This window comes from Artemia franciscana, chromosome 16, assembly GCF_032884065.1.
Source record: "Artemia franciscana chromosome 16, ASM3288406v1, whole genome shotgun sequence".
In the NCBI taxonomy this organism is placed as follows: Eukaryota; Metazoa; Arthropoda; class Branchiopoda; order Anostraca; family Artemiidae; genus Artemia; species Artemia franciscana.
The window spans coordinates 76,026-93,672 of NC_088878.1; the positions used below are offsets into that span (position 1 = coordinate 76,026).

Consider the following 17,647-nt stretch of genomic DNA (forward strand, 5'->3'; position numbering starts at 1 on the left):
ATATATATATATAGTATATATATATATATATATATATATATAATAGGTATATATATATATATATATATATATATATATATATATATATATATATATATATATATATATATATATATATATATATATATATATATATATATATATATAAATATATATATATTATATATATATATATATATATACATATATATATATATATATATATATATATATATATATATATATCTATATATATATATATATATATATATATACCAATTATATATATATATATATATATATATATATATATATATATATATATATATCTATATATATATATATATATATACCAATTATATATATATATATATATATATATATATATATATATATATATATATATATATATATATATATATACATTCTTTTCCTCCCATTCCAAATAACAAATTTCAAAACTTAAAATGAACATAAACTACTCCATATATGAAAGGGTTTGTCCTCTCTTCAATACCCTGCTCTTTACACTAAAGTTTTACTCTTTCTCGCAACTCTACTTTTTAAAACAATAAAAAATGTTAGTGTAAAAAGCAACTTTTGACAACCAAGACTAAACTTGATGAAACTTGTATATTTAAAATCAGCATAAAATTACAATTCTTTAGATGTAACTACTGGTATCAAAATTCCGTTTTTTAGAGTTTTGGTTACTAGTGAGCCGGGTCGCTTCTTACTGCACTCCATTACCGTGAAATGTTTGATAAGCAAAACTATATCTTCTTTATTACTGGTATAATTATTTTGTTATTGAGGCTTTTGATATTGTCTACGGGCTTTGACTCTTACCATTTCCTGGTGAAAGTTCAAGAAAATGTTTTTGGAAAAATGTCACAAAGTAAAATATTCTTGTCCCATTTTCTAATTGACCGATGAGATAAGTGCAATTTTTTTTTTTTTTTTTTTTTTTTTTTTTTTTTTTTTTTTTTTTTTTTTTTTGTTATCAGATTTCAAAACAAAGTTTATTTGAGGAGTGGGGTGATGATGGATTTCTTTTTGGAGAAGTGGTTTCTGGTTTTTTATTCCGTTTCATGATATCCCCTAATTTAATTTCTCTTCATCAAGAATGAGAATTTGAGAGGGTCAGGGGTTCAGTTACTCCTTACGTTTTGTGAAAATAACAATTTTGGTTATCCTATCGAAGAAAAACAAAAAATTAACCCCCCTTCTAAGAATTTGAAAAATATCATTACTGGCATCTTCATGAAAAAAAAAAAATTATTCCTGCTCTCCCGCCCCCCCCCCCATTACATTGTCGTGAATTAGCATTCCTCTTCTTTATTTTCTAGTTTTGTAACGACATCTATAATTTCTTGAATAACTATTTGCAAAAGGGCTGGGCTACAATATAAAAAGCGGTTAACAGTAATATAAGTAGGGTTCCAGAGTCACTTCAACAACCGTAAACTCAGACTCCACTTCTGCTGAGTTGCGTCTTCAAAGCCCGGCTCTTTGATTTTAGATGCATTATTCTTTGCCCCGACTTTTTTACTCTGAAAACCGTGAATTCTGAACTTACTCAAAATAAATAGAACCTTATGGTATTAATGTTCATTTCGGGCTTACTAAAAGTGGATGCGCAATCATGTTTTGAATTAGGGGAAGGGGGAGAGGCTTATCTGTGCTTTTTCTTAAATGCATGTTAAGGCCAAAGTACAAAGCTAAAAGCTTTTTACTTTTCTATAGCTTTTCATTTCAATTTTCTCCTGCTAAAAATGAGATTAAAGTATCCCCTCAAAATTTTTTTTATCATTCTATAAATTAATCGTTTATTGCACTGATGCTAGCTGGAAAAGCAAACTACCCGTTTTAATCGCCCTCCCGTATTTCCATTGTATTGCTTTAGACATCTTATTTTACTTTGTTTTAATAAGAGGGTAAATTAGTGTATTAAGGTCTCTTTTGGCAATGAACCGACTATGGTCCTTGGTAAATGTTGAAGTTGGAAAGCGCTATGCTGAATCCAAACTACTTGCTCAGTGGTAATAAAAAAGTAAACCTTTTTTCTTTTATAATTTTTCCCGTTTTGAGAGGCGTTCAAACTCTAAACCCCTGTTTCTCAACGAGGGGTGCTGTCTCCATCGGTGGGGCACGGCAAAATTTTGGTCATGGGAGGGACGTGCACCTATCGATTGACATTTTTGTGTGAATGACGTCACATTCATATGCGTATAAAGAGCAAAAACATACACTTTTGTACTGACATCATAAATTGTATAGCAATTGTTATATTCAGGCAGTTTTTTTTTCACCTAAATTGGTTGAGAACCCCTGCTTTAAGCATTATTGATTACGGTATTATATTTGCTTATTAAACACAAGCTAGTTTGATCTGTTATTCGTTCCCAAAAGTTATGATTTACGCTGTCTTCCTATATTTGGAGGGGGGAGGGAGATTAACTTTTGAGAAATAATGTTTCTTCTTGTTTATACATAATGTGTTCCGATTTTGGAAGGTCGAAGTGAATAAAAAAGTTGCTGGCAGCATGGGTGCAATTTTCATTGTCCGGAGATCAAACCTTGCAATTTCAAGTAAATTCAGTGCCAGCATACAAAAATAAATATTTTTTGGTAATTTTCAAGTATATTTTTGCTGACTGAGTTCCCGGAAGCAGCAATTCTTGGTTCTAGCCCCTAAGGCCCTCGAAGTTTGCACTTATTGTCGACATGTCTCATCATCCAAACAAAGAGTGGCCGTGTGTTTTTAGTGGCTGAATATGGTAGTTTCTGTTGATAAAGGATTTGCGAATATCACAGTCCATTTTTTCTAGGATGAGAAGAGAAATGTTTTTAATGCTGGAGAACGTTTTGGAGAAACAATAACCATATCAACACTAACGATTTCCAACGTCAACGAAGCATATGGATCATTTGAATGTATGGCTACAAATTTGGCAGGAACTGACGAAGCTAGAATTTCAGTGGAGGCGCAAAGTAAGTTCCACGAAGTTTTTACGTTTCGGTTCTATCTTCAGCTAAAACTTAATTTTCCGTTTAGTTTATCAGAAGGAATTTCACAGTTTAATGTGTCAAATGCTTTCTTAAAATTGTTGAAAACAGTCGCAGCATGAAAATTGTCATCTAAAGAATAATTTATTTCTAATAAAAGTGCTGTAAACTTTGTGATGTGTTAAATAAATAATTATGTGTTTGTTATTTTTGTAGTTGATAGGTGTAAATTGGCGATTTAAATTCTTAGAGTTTCAAGCTTTGGCATATTTTTAATTAAAAGCATTTTAATCTTGAAATTATCATATAATCAATTGAATTTTTAAAATTTATATATGTCAGCTGAGCACAAAAATAAAAGTTTGAAATTCGGCTCAAATTTAGCATTAAGTAAAAGAATTGTCCTGTAAATTACTTATTAATATTTTATATAACTACAACTCCTATCATTCAAGGGGATGGCACTGTGAGCGCTATGAAATAGCTGACCCTTGTCATCCCAGTTTTTAGTTTTTACTAACGCCCTCAACGCCCCGCTCTTTACGCTAAAGTTTGACTCTTTTTCTCAACTCTTCTTTTTAAAACAGTAAAAAAACTTTAGCGTAAAGAGTTGGGCGTTGAGCAGGGAGCAGCCCCTTTTGTATACGAAGTAATTTCTGTTCGTTTCAAGTTTCAATGTCGCTCCTTACTTTCAGTTAAAAAACTTATTATTATTTTTTTATTTAATTTCTGAACGTTTTTGAATTAATCCATGTTTTGATTTTGGCTCTCCGCACATGAATAATTAAAGCGAAACTTGCATATTAATTTTTTTTTGGCTAAATGGCTTTTTCTTAGTTTTGATCGGACGAATTTGAGAAAAAAAAGGAGCAGATGAGTAGGCCTAGATAACCTCCAATTTTTTGGTTACTTAAAAGGCAACTAGAACTTTTAGTTTTTTACGAACGTTTTCATCAATATAAATATATACTTAAATTACGTAATGAAGTTCTATATTCGTCAGTCTTAACACTAAAGTTTTGTCCCAATTCCTTAAGAATAACTCTTGAATCACAAAAGCTGTAGAATAAATAGTTAAAAATTAAAAAAAAAATTACTTTAGCGTAATGAGCGAGCTATTAGAAGGAGGCTAACCCCTCATATGCGTAATAATTTCTGTTCGTTTTAAATTTTAATGCCACTCCTTACTTTCAGTTGAATAGACTTTTTCCCCCAGGACAAATTCCTCCATGAAAAGTTCCTCCGCATAAACCCCTCCCCTCAATCCCTCCTCCTCCAACCAAAAATCCCCTGACAGCGTCTGTACACTTCCCAATGACCATTACTATATGTAAACACTGGACAAAGTTTGTAACTCGCAGCCCTTCCCACGGGGACTCATGGGGATAAAGTCATCCCCAAAGACATAGTTTCTAGGCTTTTCAACTATGCTGAATAAAATGGGTATCTCAGAATTTTGGTCCAGTGACTTCGGGAAACAAATGAGCGCAGAAGGGGGCCTAGGTACCCTCCAATTTTTTTGGCCGCTTAAGAAGGGCACTAGAACTTGTAATTTTTGTTAGAATGAGCCCTCTCGGGACATTCTAGGACCACTGGGTCGACACGATCACCCCTGGGGAAAAAAAACAAAAAAAAACAAATCAACACGCATCCGTGATCTGTCTTGTGGCAAAAATACAAAATTCCACGTTTTTGTAGATAAGAGCTTGAAACTTCTACTGTAGGGTTCTCTAACACGTTGAATCTGATGGTATGATTTTCTTTAAGATTCTATGACTTTTAAGGGGTGTTTCTGCCTATTTTCTAAAATAAGGCAAATTTTCTTAGGCTCGTAACTTTTGATGGGTAAAAATACACTTGATGAAACTAATATATTTAAAATCAGCAATAAAATGTGATTCGTTGTATCAAAATTTAGTTTTTTTAGAATTTCGGTTACTATTGAGTCGGGTCACTACAGTTCGTTACTTCGAACTGTTAGATTTTTCGAAAAAGTAATTCATAATAAAAGCAAACACATGCCTCATAATCCAAGACCTTATAGCTAACAATAAATGAGTAAAATGAAAAAAGAGAATAAATGGTACACACGTACATTTTAAACTTGACCCAAAGACATCCACCGCAGGTTTTTTTTTGTTTTGTTTTTTTCATCTGTTTTTTGTCTTCTTGCTTTATTACTAGGCTTGCCTTTATCAAACCAGCAAAAAAACATTATATGAACAACTATGATTTTTTAACTGAGTTAATGTCAAACGAAAAACAGACTTAGGATCCAAAGAACCGAACAAGCTTGAATCCAATTAACAATTCCATTCTCTTATTAAAAAGTATGTTTAATCAGTTGTTAACTAACAAAATCAAACCAATCCTGTATGATTGCTCAGCTTAGAACTGTAGCATTGAAATTGAACTGGGTGAAAAAGTTGACCTTGACCTAGGAAGACCAAATCTAACTTGAAATTACCTTTGATCTCATTTAAAATAGCCCTGATGTTTTAATTACATACCCAAAGATTTACCCTAAAAGATTTTCCCTTCAAAGCCCTTTCCTTCAAAATCCAAAAATCATTACAGGGAATTTGTTTTTGCAAGATGTTTTTAAGAATTTCTTTTTTTACGGAATTAAATAAAAAAAACTATTTTTTTAACTGAAAGTAAAGAGCGATATTAAAACATAAAACGAATAGAAATTAATCCGTATATGAAAGAGGTTGTCCTCTTCACAACGCCTCGCTCTTTATGCTAAATTTTTTTTTTATTGTTATAAAATGTAGAGTTGTCACAGAGAGAAACTTTAGCGTAAAGAGTTAGGCGTTGGGGAGGGGACAACCTCTTTCATATACAGATTAATTTCTATTCGTTTTAAGTTTTAATATCGCTCCTTACTTAAAGTTAAAAAAAAACTTGTGTTTTTAAAAATTTAATCGCAATAGGGAATTGTCTCCATTCCTAGTTAATTAAGTTAGAATGGATGAATAACCTATTTTGGTCAGTCTTGCTTGAACCTATGTGATGTTTGGTAGCTGAAACTTTCATTATTTTTAATGATTTATTGACGCTATTTTGTCAGTAGTTTTGTTTTCTTTTTATTTGTTTTATATCATATTTTGCTAATGAGAAGACGGCTGGTACATATATATAAAAAATATCTGCCTAGGTTGCATGAACCGTCGTAATTTCTTCGGTATATTCTCATTTCTTGTATAAGGGAATGGCAGTGTGATCTTTGTCAATATTTACGTCATGCTTAAGGGGAGCATTTGACCAAGGATGTTTTTTTTATCTTAATAATTAAGGGGGAAACCAACTGTTAACTTTCGTAGTGGTTAAACGTTTCTTAAATATGACAGAAGAAACATAATCGCTACTACACAATTAAGTTGCGATTTGCAACTAATACATTTTGCAAGAATTACAATACACATATAAATTACAGCTAAAAATGGTAATCAAAAAATGAGGAACATAAATCACGAAAGGTGTGTTATTGCTTGTGAAAAATATCTTTGGAATTTTGAGTCAGTTTATAAACCTTTTAATCAAGAAATATTAGCTTTATTGAAGAAAACACAATAGATGAGGTACTTGACCTGATTTAAGTCTCATCTGTCCTTGGAGATCGTTTTTGGACCAATTCTTTTACCATTCTATTGATGTAACTCCTGTATGCACTTCCATCTTCTGCAATGTGGAGAAGATGTGGTAGGCTAAGTGACGATAAGTTGTCCTTCCATCTCTTTGTGGGCGGCGCTTTCTAGTTAAGGAACCATGTACCCTGCCCTTAAAGTCTGTCTTTGGGAGACGAGTGTTATCCATACGTTGTATGTGCCCTAGCAATATAAGCTGCTCTAGTCTTATTCTATAGAGGATGGTTAGCTTGATCTACAGATTTTGAAGAGGCTTGATGTTGGAAATTTTACCATGATAAGTAATACCAGCATTACGTCACAATGATTTGTTTCGAAGGCAGCAAGACGATACTTATCATTTGCTTTTCAAGTGTGGGATTCACAATCAAATATGGATATAGGTGTGATAACCGAGCTAAATAGCCTCGATTGAAGCATTTCTGACAAGTTTTTGTTCCTCTAGATGGGCATCAGATTTTTGAAGTTGGGATTTTACAGTTCCAGACATTTCTTAATATCTTCGGAGTGGTAATTGTCGGTGGTGAATAAGCTACTGTAAGCTTGCCCTCTTCCGAGAACCAGAGACTAAGTCTGGCTGTTGCCTTAAGCAGACTTTGGGTACCTTGCAGTACTTAATTCTTATCCTTAACACATCAATTTGAATCTATAAAATTAATTACCTGGAGCTTTTAAGGGAACAATAAATTTATTTGGTAGTGTAATAAACTTAGTTCTTAATAGATTTATGCGATTTAGTTCTTTCTTACACAAAATTCGATGAAAACTTTATTTAATTGAGAAATTTGATAAAAAAAAAAAAAGAGGAGAAAGCGTTGTAATTCGTGCTGTTAAATAAAACCTTCTCGAATAATTATCTCAGGAATTAATTAGTCTAATATGGTGTGTGTCTGCAGTTCCAAGGAGGCCATTCCCACTGCCCAATAGTCTTCACCGAGAAAAAAAAATTTTTTGTAAGCTTAGAGCTGCTGAATATTTCTAATAAAGTACATCTGGACAAGGCTGTACTATTAGAATTATTAGTCTAAGTTATCAAAGAAACGAAATTCTGTTAATTGTTCTACTTTTACAGTTTTTATTTAATCAGTTGACTTACCTAAAATAGAATACAAGACTAAATTAGATGGGTCTAAGGTGCAATAAAAACTTGGAATAACCTTAATTGATTAGACAAAAATCCTATAAGTTTACCTCTAAACATGGTATTTACTAATTACGTTTCTTAATAAATATATGTATTCCTTGCACCTTAGGTAAACCTTAACCTCAACAGGGAAGACCTTTGAGAACAAAAATAGAAGGTAAACAGGACTGGAGCCAAGGGATTTCCAATTTCTATGTGTGGAAATACTGTGGATAAGTTCTAAGAAATAAGAGCCTGGGAAAAAAAGGTACAAGGCCCCTTAAAGGATTCACTTCCTTTTAATGATTTATTCCACCTCAAACCTCCTGTTATTCTAAGCTTATACCAAAATTTTTATACTTCTGGGAAGGAACTTACCTGAGTTCTTAAGAAAGACACATTCTTAAGGGTAATTAATTTATGTTTGTTTTCAACAGACCTCTTTTACTTGACAAACCGGCGTCTTTTAAGAACAGGGATAAGAATGAAATCATAAGACCCGTAGCTGAATAAAGAAATATCTTAAAAGGATATTAGGCTATTTAATAGGTAACCACAGCCTTCTGCTACGGTCTGAATATAGTTTAGTACAATATCTTAATCCAAGGAACTAAGTCATGGTAACTATACCACCCCAACGATATAAGTCCTCCGAGGAGAAGATACTGCTCTAACCAAACTTAGGGCCGAAACCCAGAAAGTGAATGTAAGAGTTTTACTTGACAATTTAATTCAACAAAATTAGGATTCTATCGGCTTAAACGAAGAGACGAAAAGCTTTTATATTGTTATTTTAACTTTACATTTAAAGAAAATGAGAGAAGCTAGGTGGTTGTCATAATTAGTTGAAAACGTTACTTACCAAAGTTCCTTTCCCATCTGTTCTCCTCACAGTGCCAACTCAATGTCCCCTTTATGTTTCTGTTTTATTTATTTAGCTATCAATCGTGATTTGTTCTGAAAACTCGTTTTGTTCCGTTCCTTTTATAAGTTTTAGTCAGTCTTTAGCTTCTTGATATATATATATATATATATATATATATATATATATATATATATGTATATATATATATATATATATATATATATATATATATATATATATATATATATATATATATATATATATATATATATATATATATATATATATATATGTATATATATATATATATATATATATATATATATATATATATATATATATATATATTTGGTGTTGTACTGACGACGGCCCTTGGAAATAGGGTTGAAATATTCACTGAATTGAATTCCACTGTCAAGAGAAAATTTCCCTATTTTTCTTAGTTGGTTTTGTTTGATACGGAAAGGCAGTGTCACTTTTTAAATCCTGATTTGGGATAGGTTTTTCTTAAATAAACTATTAGGTAACGCTTGCATCCTGGAGAAAACACTCTTTATTGGGTAACACCCAAACCGTATGACGTAACGATCAAAGAAATCCTGGGATAAAGAAGCCCTGAAGGTTTTTAAAGACTATCTATTATGTAACAATCTTAGAAATCCTGGGGTAAAGAAGCCCTCGTAGGTTTTTCAAAAGAAACTATAAGGTAACATGCAAAAGCAGACATTACCTATGACGTAAAATGCACCTGCGTCTCTTAGAAGACATCCAATATGACTTATCATGTACCTGCATCTCGAAGAAGTTTAACAACATCTGCGTGTTGAGGGAATCAATCACCGTTCACCATAAATCATTAAAGGAAGATAGGTGAAGGAGCTATCAGCGCCTTTAAAAGCAGAGAGGCATCGCTACTTATGAATTCTGCATTCTAGCTATATTTTTGAAAGAGTTCCTTTAAAGTACATTTAATTTAAGAATGAAATATGCATATTTTTCTTACCTATGAAATAATCTTAATGACATAATGATACGACCATAAACACGATTAACCTCTGGGATAATTGCTTTATAAAATCATAATGCTTGACCAACAGACGTTAACAAATTGTAAAATACCAATGTGTGCGATATAAAGTTCTTAATGTATGTCAATATTCAGTATAAGCTTTCTTTTACAATCAGATGCCGTAGTGATTACGTTAAGTTAATGATTAAAAATGAGTTGAAAACGCGTGTTTGAAAATATTTAAAACAGGTTTTGGCTATATTTATTTGTGTTCAACTTGGATCAGGCTATGTGTTTCGTAGCTATTCGTCGAATAGGTGATGGTCTAGAGCAGTGAATCCCAAGTAGCCCAGGTGAATCCCAGGCGTCCACAAAAACTTTACCTTTGGGATGATATGGAAAGGGGGTTTCTGATTCCTAGATAGGGTCCATAAGAATTTACCTGATTCAGATAGTGACGGACTAGTATATTGGTTTGAAATCACTTATCAACGCAGGGGAATATCAGAGGTAAATCTATAGCGTTGCCAGCAGTAAGGACCGTACGGCCAAAACTTATTCATATCTATTTTTTCATTTTTTTGTTTTAGATAATGCTAGAAAACCCTGCGCCCCCTTCATGGAAATTCTCTCTCCCCATGACAAATTCCTCCATGGAAATATCCTCCCACGTAACCCCTTCCCCTTTCCCCCCCCCCTCCCCCAAAAAAATCCCCCCGAAAACGTCTGTACACTTCCCAATAACCATTACTATATGTAAACACTGGTCTAAGTTTGTAACTTGCAGCCCCTCCCCCGAGGACCTTGAGGGAGTAAGTCGTCCCCATGGACACAGTTATTAGACTTTTCGACTATGCTGAACAAAATGGCTATCTCAAAATTTTACACCGTTGACTTTGGAAAAAATTAGCGTGGGAGGGGGCCTAGGTGACCTCAATATTTCTTGGTCACTTAAAAAGGGCACTGGAAATTCCATTTTCCCATAGAATGAGCCCTCTTGCGACATTCTAGGACCACTGGGTCGATACGATCACCCCTGAGGAAAAAAACAACAACACAAAAAAAACACCCTTGATCGGTCTTCTGGCCAAAAATATTAAATTCCACGTTCTTGTAGATAAGAGCTTGAAACTTCTACAGTAGGTTTCCCTGATACGCTGAATGCAATGGTGTGATTTTTGTTAAGATTTCATGACTTTTAGGGGGTGTTTCCCCCTATTTTCTAAATTAAGGCAAATTTTCTCAGGCTCCTAACTTTTTATGGGTGGTACTAAACTTGACGGGGCTTATATACTTAAAATCAGCATTAAACTGTGATTCTTTTGATGTAGCTATTGGTATCAAAATTCCATTTTTTAGAGTTTCGGTTACTATTGACCCGGGTCGCTCCTTACTACAGTTCACTACCACAAACTCTTTGAAATATATGTGTCTTGAACAGTCTTGGATAAAACTAATAGAATTAAAATAAATATTTGATAGATAATGATAATAATTGCTGAAAGCTCATCAGTTCAAAATTTTACTGTCTATCGCTTCTTACTTTCAGTTAAAAAAAACATTTTTTTTTTCAATTTCTAAGCGTTTTTGAATTAATATAGGTTTTGATTTTGGTTCACCATATATAAATAACTGAAACTAAATTTGAACATTAATTTTACTTTTTTGGGTAAATGGCTTTCTTATAATTTTGATTGGACAATTTCCAGAAAAAAGCGATATTGGAGGTGAATTAGTTGCCCTCCAATTTTTCAGGTTCTTAAAAAGGGCACTCAAACTGTTAATTTTATTTATGGACGTTTCTATTAGCAAAAGATGTACGTAAGTTACGAATTAACTTGCGTAACAAACTTCTATATTCGTATATTTTATTACGTACATTAGGGGGTTTGGCCCCTAGTCATTACCTCATGCTTTAAGCTAAAGTACAAATTTTGTTCCTATTCCTTAAGGCCAGGATTAATTGAACTGATGGAACTCGAAAATCCCATGTTAAAATTGGATATTTATATTCAAAAAGTGCTCAAGTATTTATTGGTGGAAGATTCCGCTTTTAATTTCAGGCCGTAGCTTCTTGAAGATGCTACAAAATGTTTGCTAGAATTTTGCTTTATTTCCTCTAATTGCTTGGAAATCTTAGAAAATGTCTCCCTCTTTTTCACAAGTGTACTCTATGAAGGATATTGCTTTTAAAACAAAATCGGTTCTATCATGAGCAGAAGCCAATAACCTGTGAGATGATTGCAACCATTTTTCGATGTATTTTCCTGTTTTCGAACAGTTCCATAGAATATTTTCAGCTACCTGAAATTTTTACAATTTTTTGCCAGAAAGAATCGTTTCAGATCGCCGATAACGCCCCCAGAGACCAGATTGACAAGCTGGTATAATTAACCTGCTATTTGAATAATTGGATATTGCTGCCAATGAATAAGTGCTATTTGAAGGGTTTTTGACAATCGACGGTCTCCAGAGAATTGAGAGACAGAAGGCTACCCTAACTTCAATTTTGAACCACGACGTTTTCACGTTCACTTAATCACAGCCTTAAGAATAACACTTTAATCACAGAAGCCGTTTAATTAGAATAAAAAGCTCTGATGAAAGTACTAAGGAAGCTTTAGTGTAAAGAGTGAGGTATTGACTAGGGGGCGAATCCCTTCATATTCATATTAGTTTTTGTTCGTTTTATGTTTTAATGTTGCTCCTTACTTTTAGTTAGAAAATTTTCTTTTTTTATAATTCTGATCGTTTTTAAATAGTTCTGGAAAATCCGGCGTCCCTTTCATGGAAATGTCCTTTCCCTCATGACAACTTCCTCTGTGGAAATATCCTCCCACGTACCCACCACCAGAAAAGATCCTCCCGGAAAACATTTGTGTAATTCTGAATGACCAATACTATATGTAAAAAAGGGGCAAAGTTCATAACTTGCAGCCCTTCCCCCGGGGACTGTGGGGATTAAGTCATCTTCAAAGTCATAGTTATTAGACGTTTTGACTGTGCTGAACAAAATGGTCATCTCAAAGATATATCATGTGACTTTAGAAAAAAATGAGTGACTTCAGGAAATAAACACACATCCATGATCGTTCTTCTGCCAAAAAATGCTTATACGCTGAATCCGATGGTGTGATTTTCATTAAGATTATATAACTTTTAGGGAGTGTTTCCTCTTTTTTGATAAACGGCTATTTTTCCCAGGCTCGTAACTTTTGATAGGTAAAACTAAACTTGATGAAACTTATATATTTGAAATCCAAATAAAAAATTGAATTCTTTGGTGTATCTATTGGTATCAAAATTATGTTTTTTAGAGTTTCAATTACTATTGAGCCGCGTCGCTCCTTAATTAGAATTCGTTACCCACGAACAGTTTGATAAAATATTACTTTTATTATGACAAGGCACCAGGCTACTAACGGCCTAGGTTCCCGTATAAGACTATTGAACTATTTAATTTGAATATCTACCTGGAGGGCTTTTCGGGAATAATATCTTTTGGAAACCATTCTAAATGAAGATGAAGTATCATAAAATGCTGTTGTTCAGAAACTCAGTACGAGGTGTCTTCTCTTACATGTACTTCGAAATTAAGTGTTTCTTTCTTTTTGTATTGTTTGCTGCGCAATCGCAGGTACAAATAGAGATAATTTATCGAATTGAGGGTAGTAAAAGAATTTATAAAAATATTGTTACGGACGCTATGCTATATATCATAGTGAAAAGTTGGACAGTAAGGCGTTATGCTTCGTTCCACACCAGGTTAACTTCGAATTTCGTTGAATATTTTTTGAGTTATTAGGCTTTGACCTATCTTTCTGTTTATAGACAAAATAAAGACTTCCACCGTTAGTAAGATTAGAACTTCTTTTCTGGGCCAGTTTAGAACCATACTTGTTTGCTTTAATTATTTGATTCTAATTTGCATAAACTCATGCCTGGGTCCAATTTTATTTTATTTATTTATTAATAATCTGCCTTCCTCTGTTCAGCATTCTACTGTCAAGATGTTCGCGGATGATGTAAAACTTTATCTACCAGTACGAGACCAAAATGATGTTCAACTTTTACAGGAGGATCTTGACTCTCTAACTTATTGGTGCGAATCTAATTCCATGTTCACAAACCCTTCTATGTGTGTTGTTCTACATAATGCTCGTAAACTTGCACCTGTGCATACTTACCAGCTGTCTGGCATACGAATCCCTTCCAACAAAATAGTGCGTGACCTTGGCGTTTACTTTGATACCCAATTGAAATTTGATAAGCATGTTTCGGTAATTGTAAGGAATGCAAATTATCGTTTATCGTCTATAAAGAGAAGCTTTAGTAGGTTTAACCTTCGTAATTTCTTACTACTATATAAATCAATGGTTCGCCCTCTTCTTGAGTACAATACTTCTGTTCGGTTTCCATTAAGTCTAACGGATGAGCATTGGGTAGATAAGGTTTAGAGAAGGGCCACTAGATTGGTCCCATACCTTCAGCACCTTTCCTATCCGCAGATATTTTCTAGGCTTCAACTCCCGTCGTTAAAGTTTCGTAGACGTCGCAGTGACCTTGTACATGTGTTTCGTATAATTAAAGGAGTGGATGATGTTGATCCAAATTTATTTTTTTTAATTTAGCCATTATCACTCTACTCGTCAGCATGATTATAAATTATATCCCCCAAAACCACTAATAAAAATTGGTTTATTATCTTTCATTAGTAGAGTTGCCGGACCATGGAATGGTTTGCCTTTGGAGGTTGTCGAGGCAGAGTGTGTTCGAATTTTTAAGAATGCATTAGTAAATACACCTTTTTATTTAGACGCTTTTGTTGTGTAGTGTCGTGTTATTTAGAAGTTTTTTTGCTGTTTAGTTTGTCGTTGCCAATTCACTTTAGATTAGTGTTATGATTTTGTGTTTTTGTGTTTTTGCGACAAGCATTGATGCTTACCGCTATTCGTAATAATAAATAATAAATAAATAAATAAATTTCTCTCTGTAATAATGTTTGAACTTTGGTTTTTATTTATTTCAGAATGGTGCTTTAAAGAACCTAGCTGGAAGAATTGCTTTATCTATACTGTGAAACCAGAGAAGATGTATTGGGGAGATGGTGTAGCACTTTGTAAAAAAGAAGGTGCTGAAATGGTTACTATTACTTCCGAGGATGAAAACAAATGTATCTTAGATCTAATCCCATCGAATGCTTGGATTGGATCCTTGTATGGTTCAAAATACTGGGTAGATGGTACAACAGTTGTTTGGAAGAATTGGTACTCTAATACCTTTGATGGACACACCGTAGGTTATATTAGTAAAGTTCATAGCGGAAATTGGTTTACTGTTTCTTCCTTGGATGCTCGTCTAACTGTTGTTTGCAAGAAGAAAAAAGAATCTTGTCCTACCGAATGTAAATGTACAGTTGAGTCGTAAAGATTCAACTTGACACCGTCGGGACATAAATAATATAGTGATGCTTATATCATGGTTATAAAGATATACTAATAAAATGAAAAGCTTGATTACAACGTTTCTTCTATAGCAACTGTCTAGTTCAAATTTTTTTTTGAAAAAGGGTTAAATTTCAAGCAATATAAGTTTGCAAGGATGCACAATTTTTTGGTTTAATTAAAAAAAAAAGGAAAACAACTAAGGCTAAGTTTGAAACTAAAGAGAAATAATGTTAATCACAGAAGGATTGTTCCTCCTTTCCTCTAAAAGTTAGGTTAACTTTGAATTCCTCTCCCAAAAGGATGAAATATTTTGCCTGAATGTATCATTTTGATCATTTACCTGTGAGAGAAGACAGTTCAGTCTTGTAAGAACTACTGCTTTGAGATGCTTATTTGTATCGTTGAATTCAAACCAACATCCATCTACCAACCATTTTTAATAGTTGAATCTACTGATAAAAATAACCTTAAATATTCAACCTAATGTTTTAAACCATTCCCCATATACTATTGATACACCTTTTTGACAACCTAATTATGTGTAATGATTTTATTGAATTCAATTTGACATTCACGGTAATATTTTTTGAGAATCTTCTTTCAATACCCAAAACATTAGCAGCAATATTTGTTTTAGAAGTGGAAAGAACAGTATTGTGTATATGATACATTTTGAATGGTTTAAAGTCCCACAAGATTCTTTGAAAGGTTCAAACTATTACTCTCAGCTCTTCTGAGGATATAGCTATTATACTCTTTTAAGACCCAGGAAAAGTGGTAGCTATAGCAGTCATTGTAGCAATACCAATTGCTTTAAAGTTGTAGCAATAGTATCAATATATACATCGTGCATTTGGTTTGGTCAAAACATCCTCCTTAATAGCAATTAAATAAAAAAAACAAGTTTTTTTAACTGAAAGTAAGGAGCAACATTAAAACTTAAAACGACCAGAAATTAGTTCGTATATGAAAGAGGCTGCTTCCTCATCAACGCCCCGCTCTTTACGCTAAAGTTTGACTCTTTCTCTCAATTCTTCTTCCTAAAACAGTAAAAAAAACTTTAGCGTAAAGAGCGGGGCGTTGATGAGGAAGCAGCCTCTTTTATATACGAAGTAATTTCTGGTCGTTTTAAGTTTTAATGTCGCTCCTTACTTTCAGTTAAAAAAACTTGTTTTTTTAATTTAATTTCTGGACGTTTTTGAATCAATGCATGTTTTTATTTTGGCTCTCCGCAGAGGAATAATTAAAACAAAATTTGCATTTTTTTTTTTGGCTAAATGGCTTTCTCATAATTTTGATCGAATGATTTTGAGAAAAAAAGAGCGGGGGAGGAAGCCTAGTTGCCCTCCGATTTTTTGGTTAATTAAAAAGGCAACTAGAATTTTTAATTTTTTACGAATATTTTTATTAGTAAAAGATTTACGTAACTTATAAATTAGCTTACGTAAAGAACTTTTGTATTCTCATATTTTTATTACATATATGAGGGGGTTCGCCCCCTTGTCAGATCCTCGCTCTTTACACTAAAGCTTAAATTTTGTCCCAATTCATTAAGAATGACCCCAGAATCACAAAAGCCGTAGAATAAATAGTTGAAATTGCTAAAAATACTTTAGCGTAAAGAGCGAGGTATTAGGAGGAGGTGAGCCCCTCAAATGGGTAATAATTTCTGATTATTTTAAGTTTTAATGCTGCTCCTTACTTCCAGCTGAAAGAACTTTTTCATATTTGTTTTTTCATTGTTTTTTTTAAATAATGCTAGTAAATCCTGCGCTCCCTCCATGGAGATTTTCTTCCCCCATGACAAACTATCGATGGAAAGTTCCCCCAGCATATCCCCCTCTTCTCAACCCCTCCCCCAACCAAAAAAATCCTCCTGAAAACGCCTGTACACTTCCCAATAACCATTACTATATGTAAGCACTGGTCAAAGTTTGTAACTCGTTGCCTCTCCCACGGGGACTGTGGGGGAGTAAGTCGTCCCCAAAGACATAGTTATAAGGTTTTTTGACTACGCTGAATAAAATGGCTATCTCAGAATTTTGATTTGTTGACTTTGGTAAAATAATTAGCGTGGGAGGGGGCCTAGGTGCCCTCCAATTTTTTTGGTCACTTAAAAAGGGCACTAGAACTTTTCATTTCCGTTAGAATGAGCCCTCTTGCACTAAACAAAAAAACAAATAAACACGCATCCGTGATCTGCCTTCTGGTAAAAAATACAAGATTCCACATTTTTGTAGATAGGAGCTTGAAACTTCTACAGTAGGGTTCTCTGATACGCTGAATCTGATGGTGTGATTTTCGTCAAGATTCTATGACTTCTAGGGGGCGTTTCCCCCTATTTTCTAAAATAACGCAAATTTTCTCAGGCTCGTAACTTTTGATTGGTAAGACTAAACTTGATGAAACTTATATATTTAAAATCAACATTAAAATGCGATTCTTTTGATGTATGTATTGGTATCAAAATTCCATTTTTTAGAGTTTTGGTTACTATTGAGCCGGGTCGCTCCTTACTACAGTTCGTTACCACGAACTGTTTGAAACTAGCCTCGGTATAGAGGG

At 33.3% G+C, this 17,647-nt stretch overlaps 1 protein-coding gene across 1 annotated transcript in view; it reads left to right on the plus strand.

Annotated features, from left to right (window-relative positions):
- Nucleotides 1-15,151, plus strand: part of LOC136036872 (neural cell adhesion molecule 2-like) — an 85,544-nt gene extending 70,393 nt beyond the window's left edge. The window contains exons 9-10 of the mRNA XM_065719204.1: nt 2,811-2,973; nt 14,665-15,151. Of these exons, the coding sequence (XP_065575276.1) occupies nt 2,811-2,973; nt 14,665-15,062 (561 nt within the window). The 3' untranslated portion in view covers nt 15,063-15,151. The remainder of the gene's footprint in view (nt 1-2,810; nt 2,974-14,664) is intronic.
- Nucleotides 15,152-17,647: the final 2,496 nt, after the last annotated feature.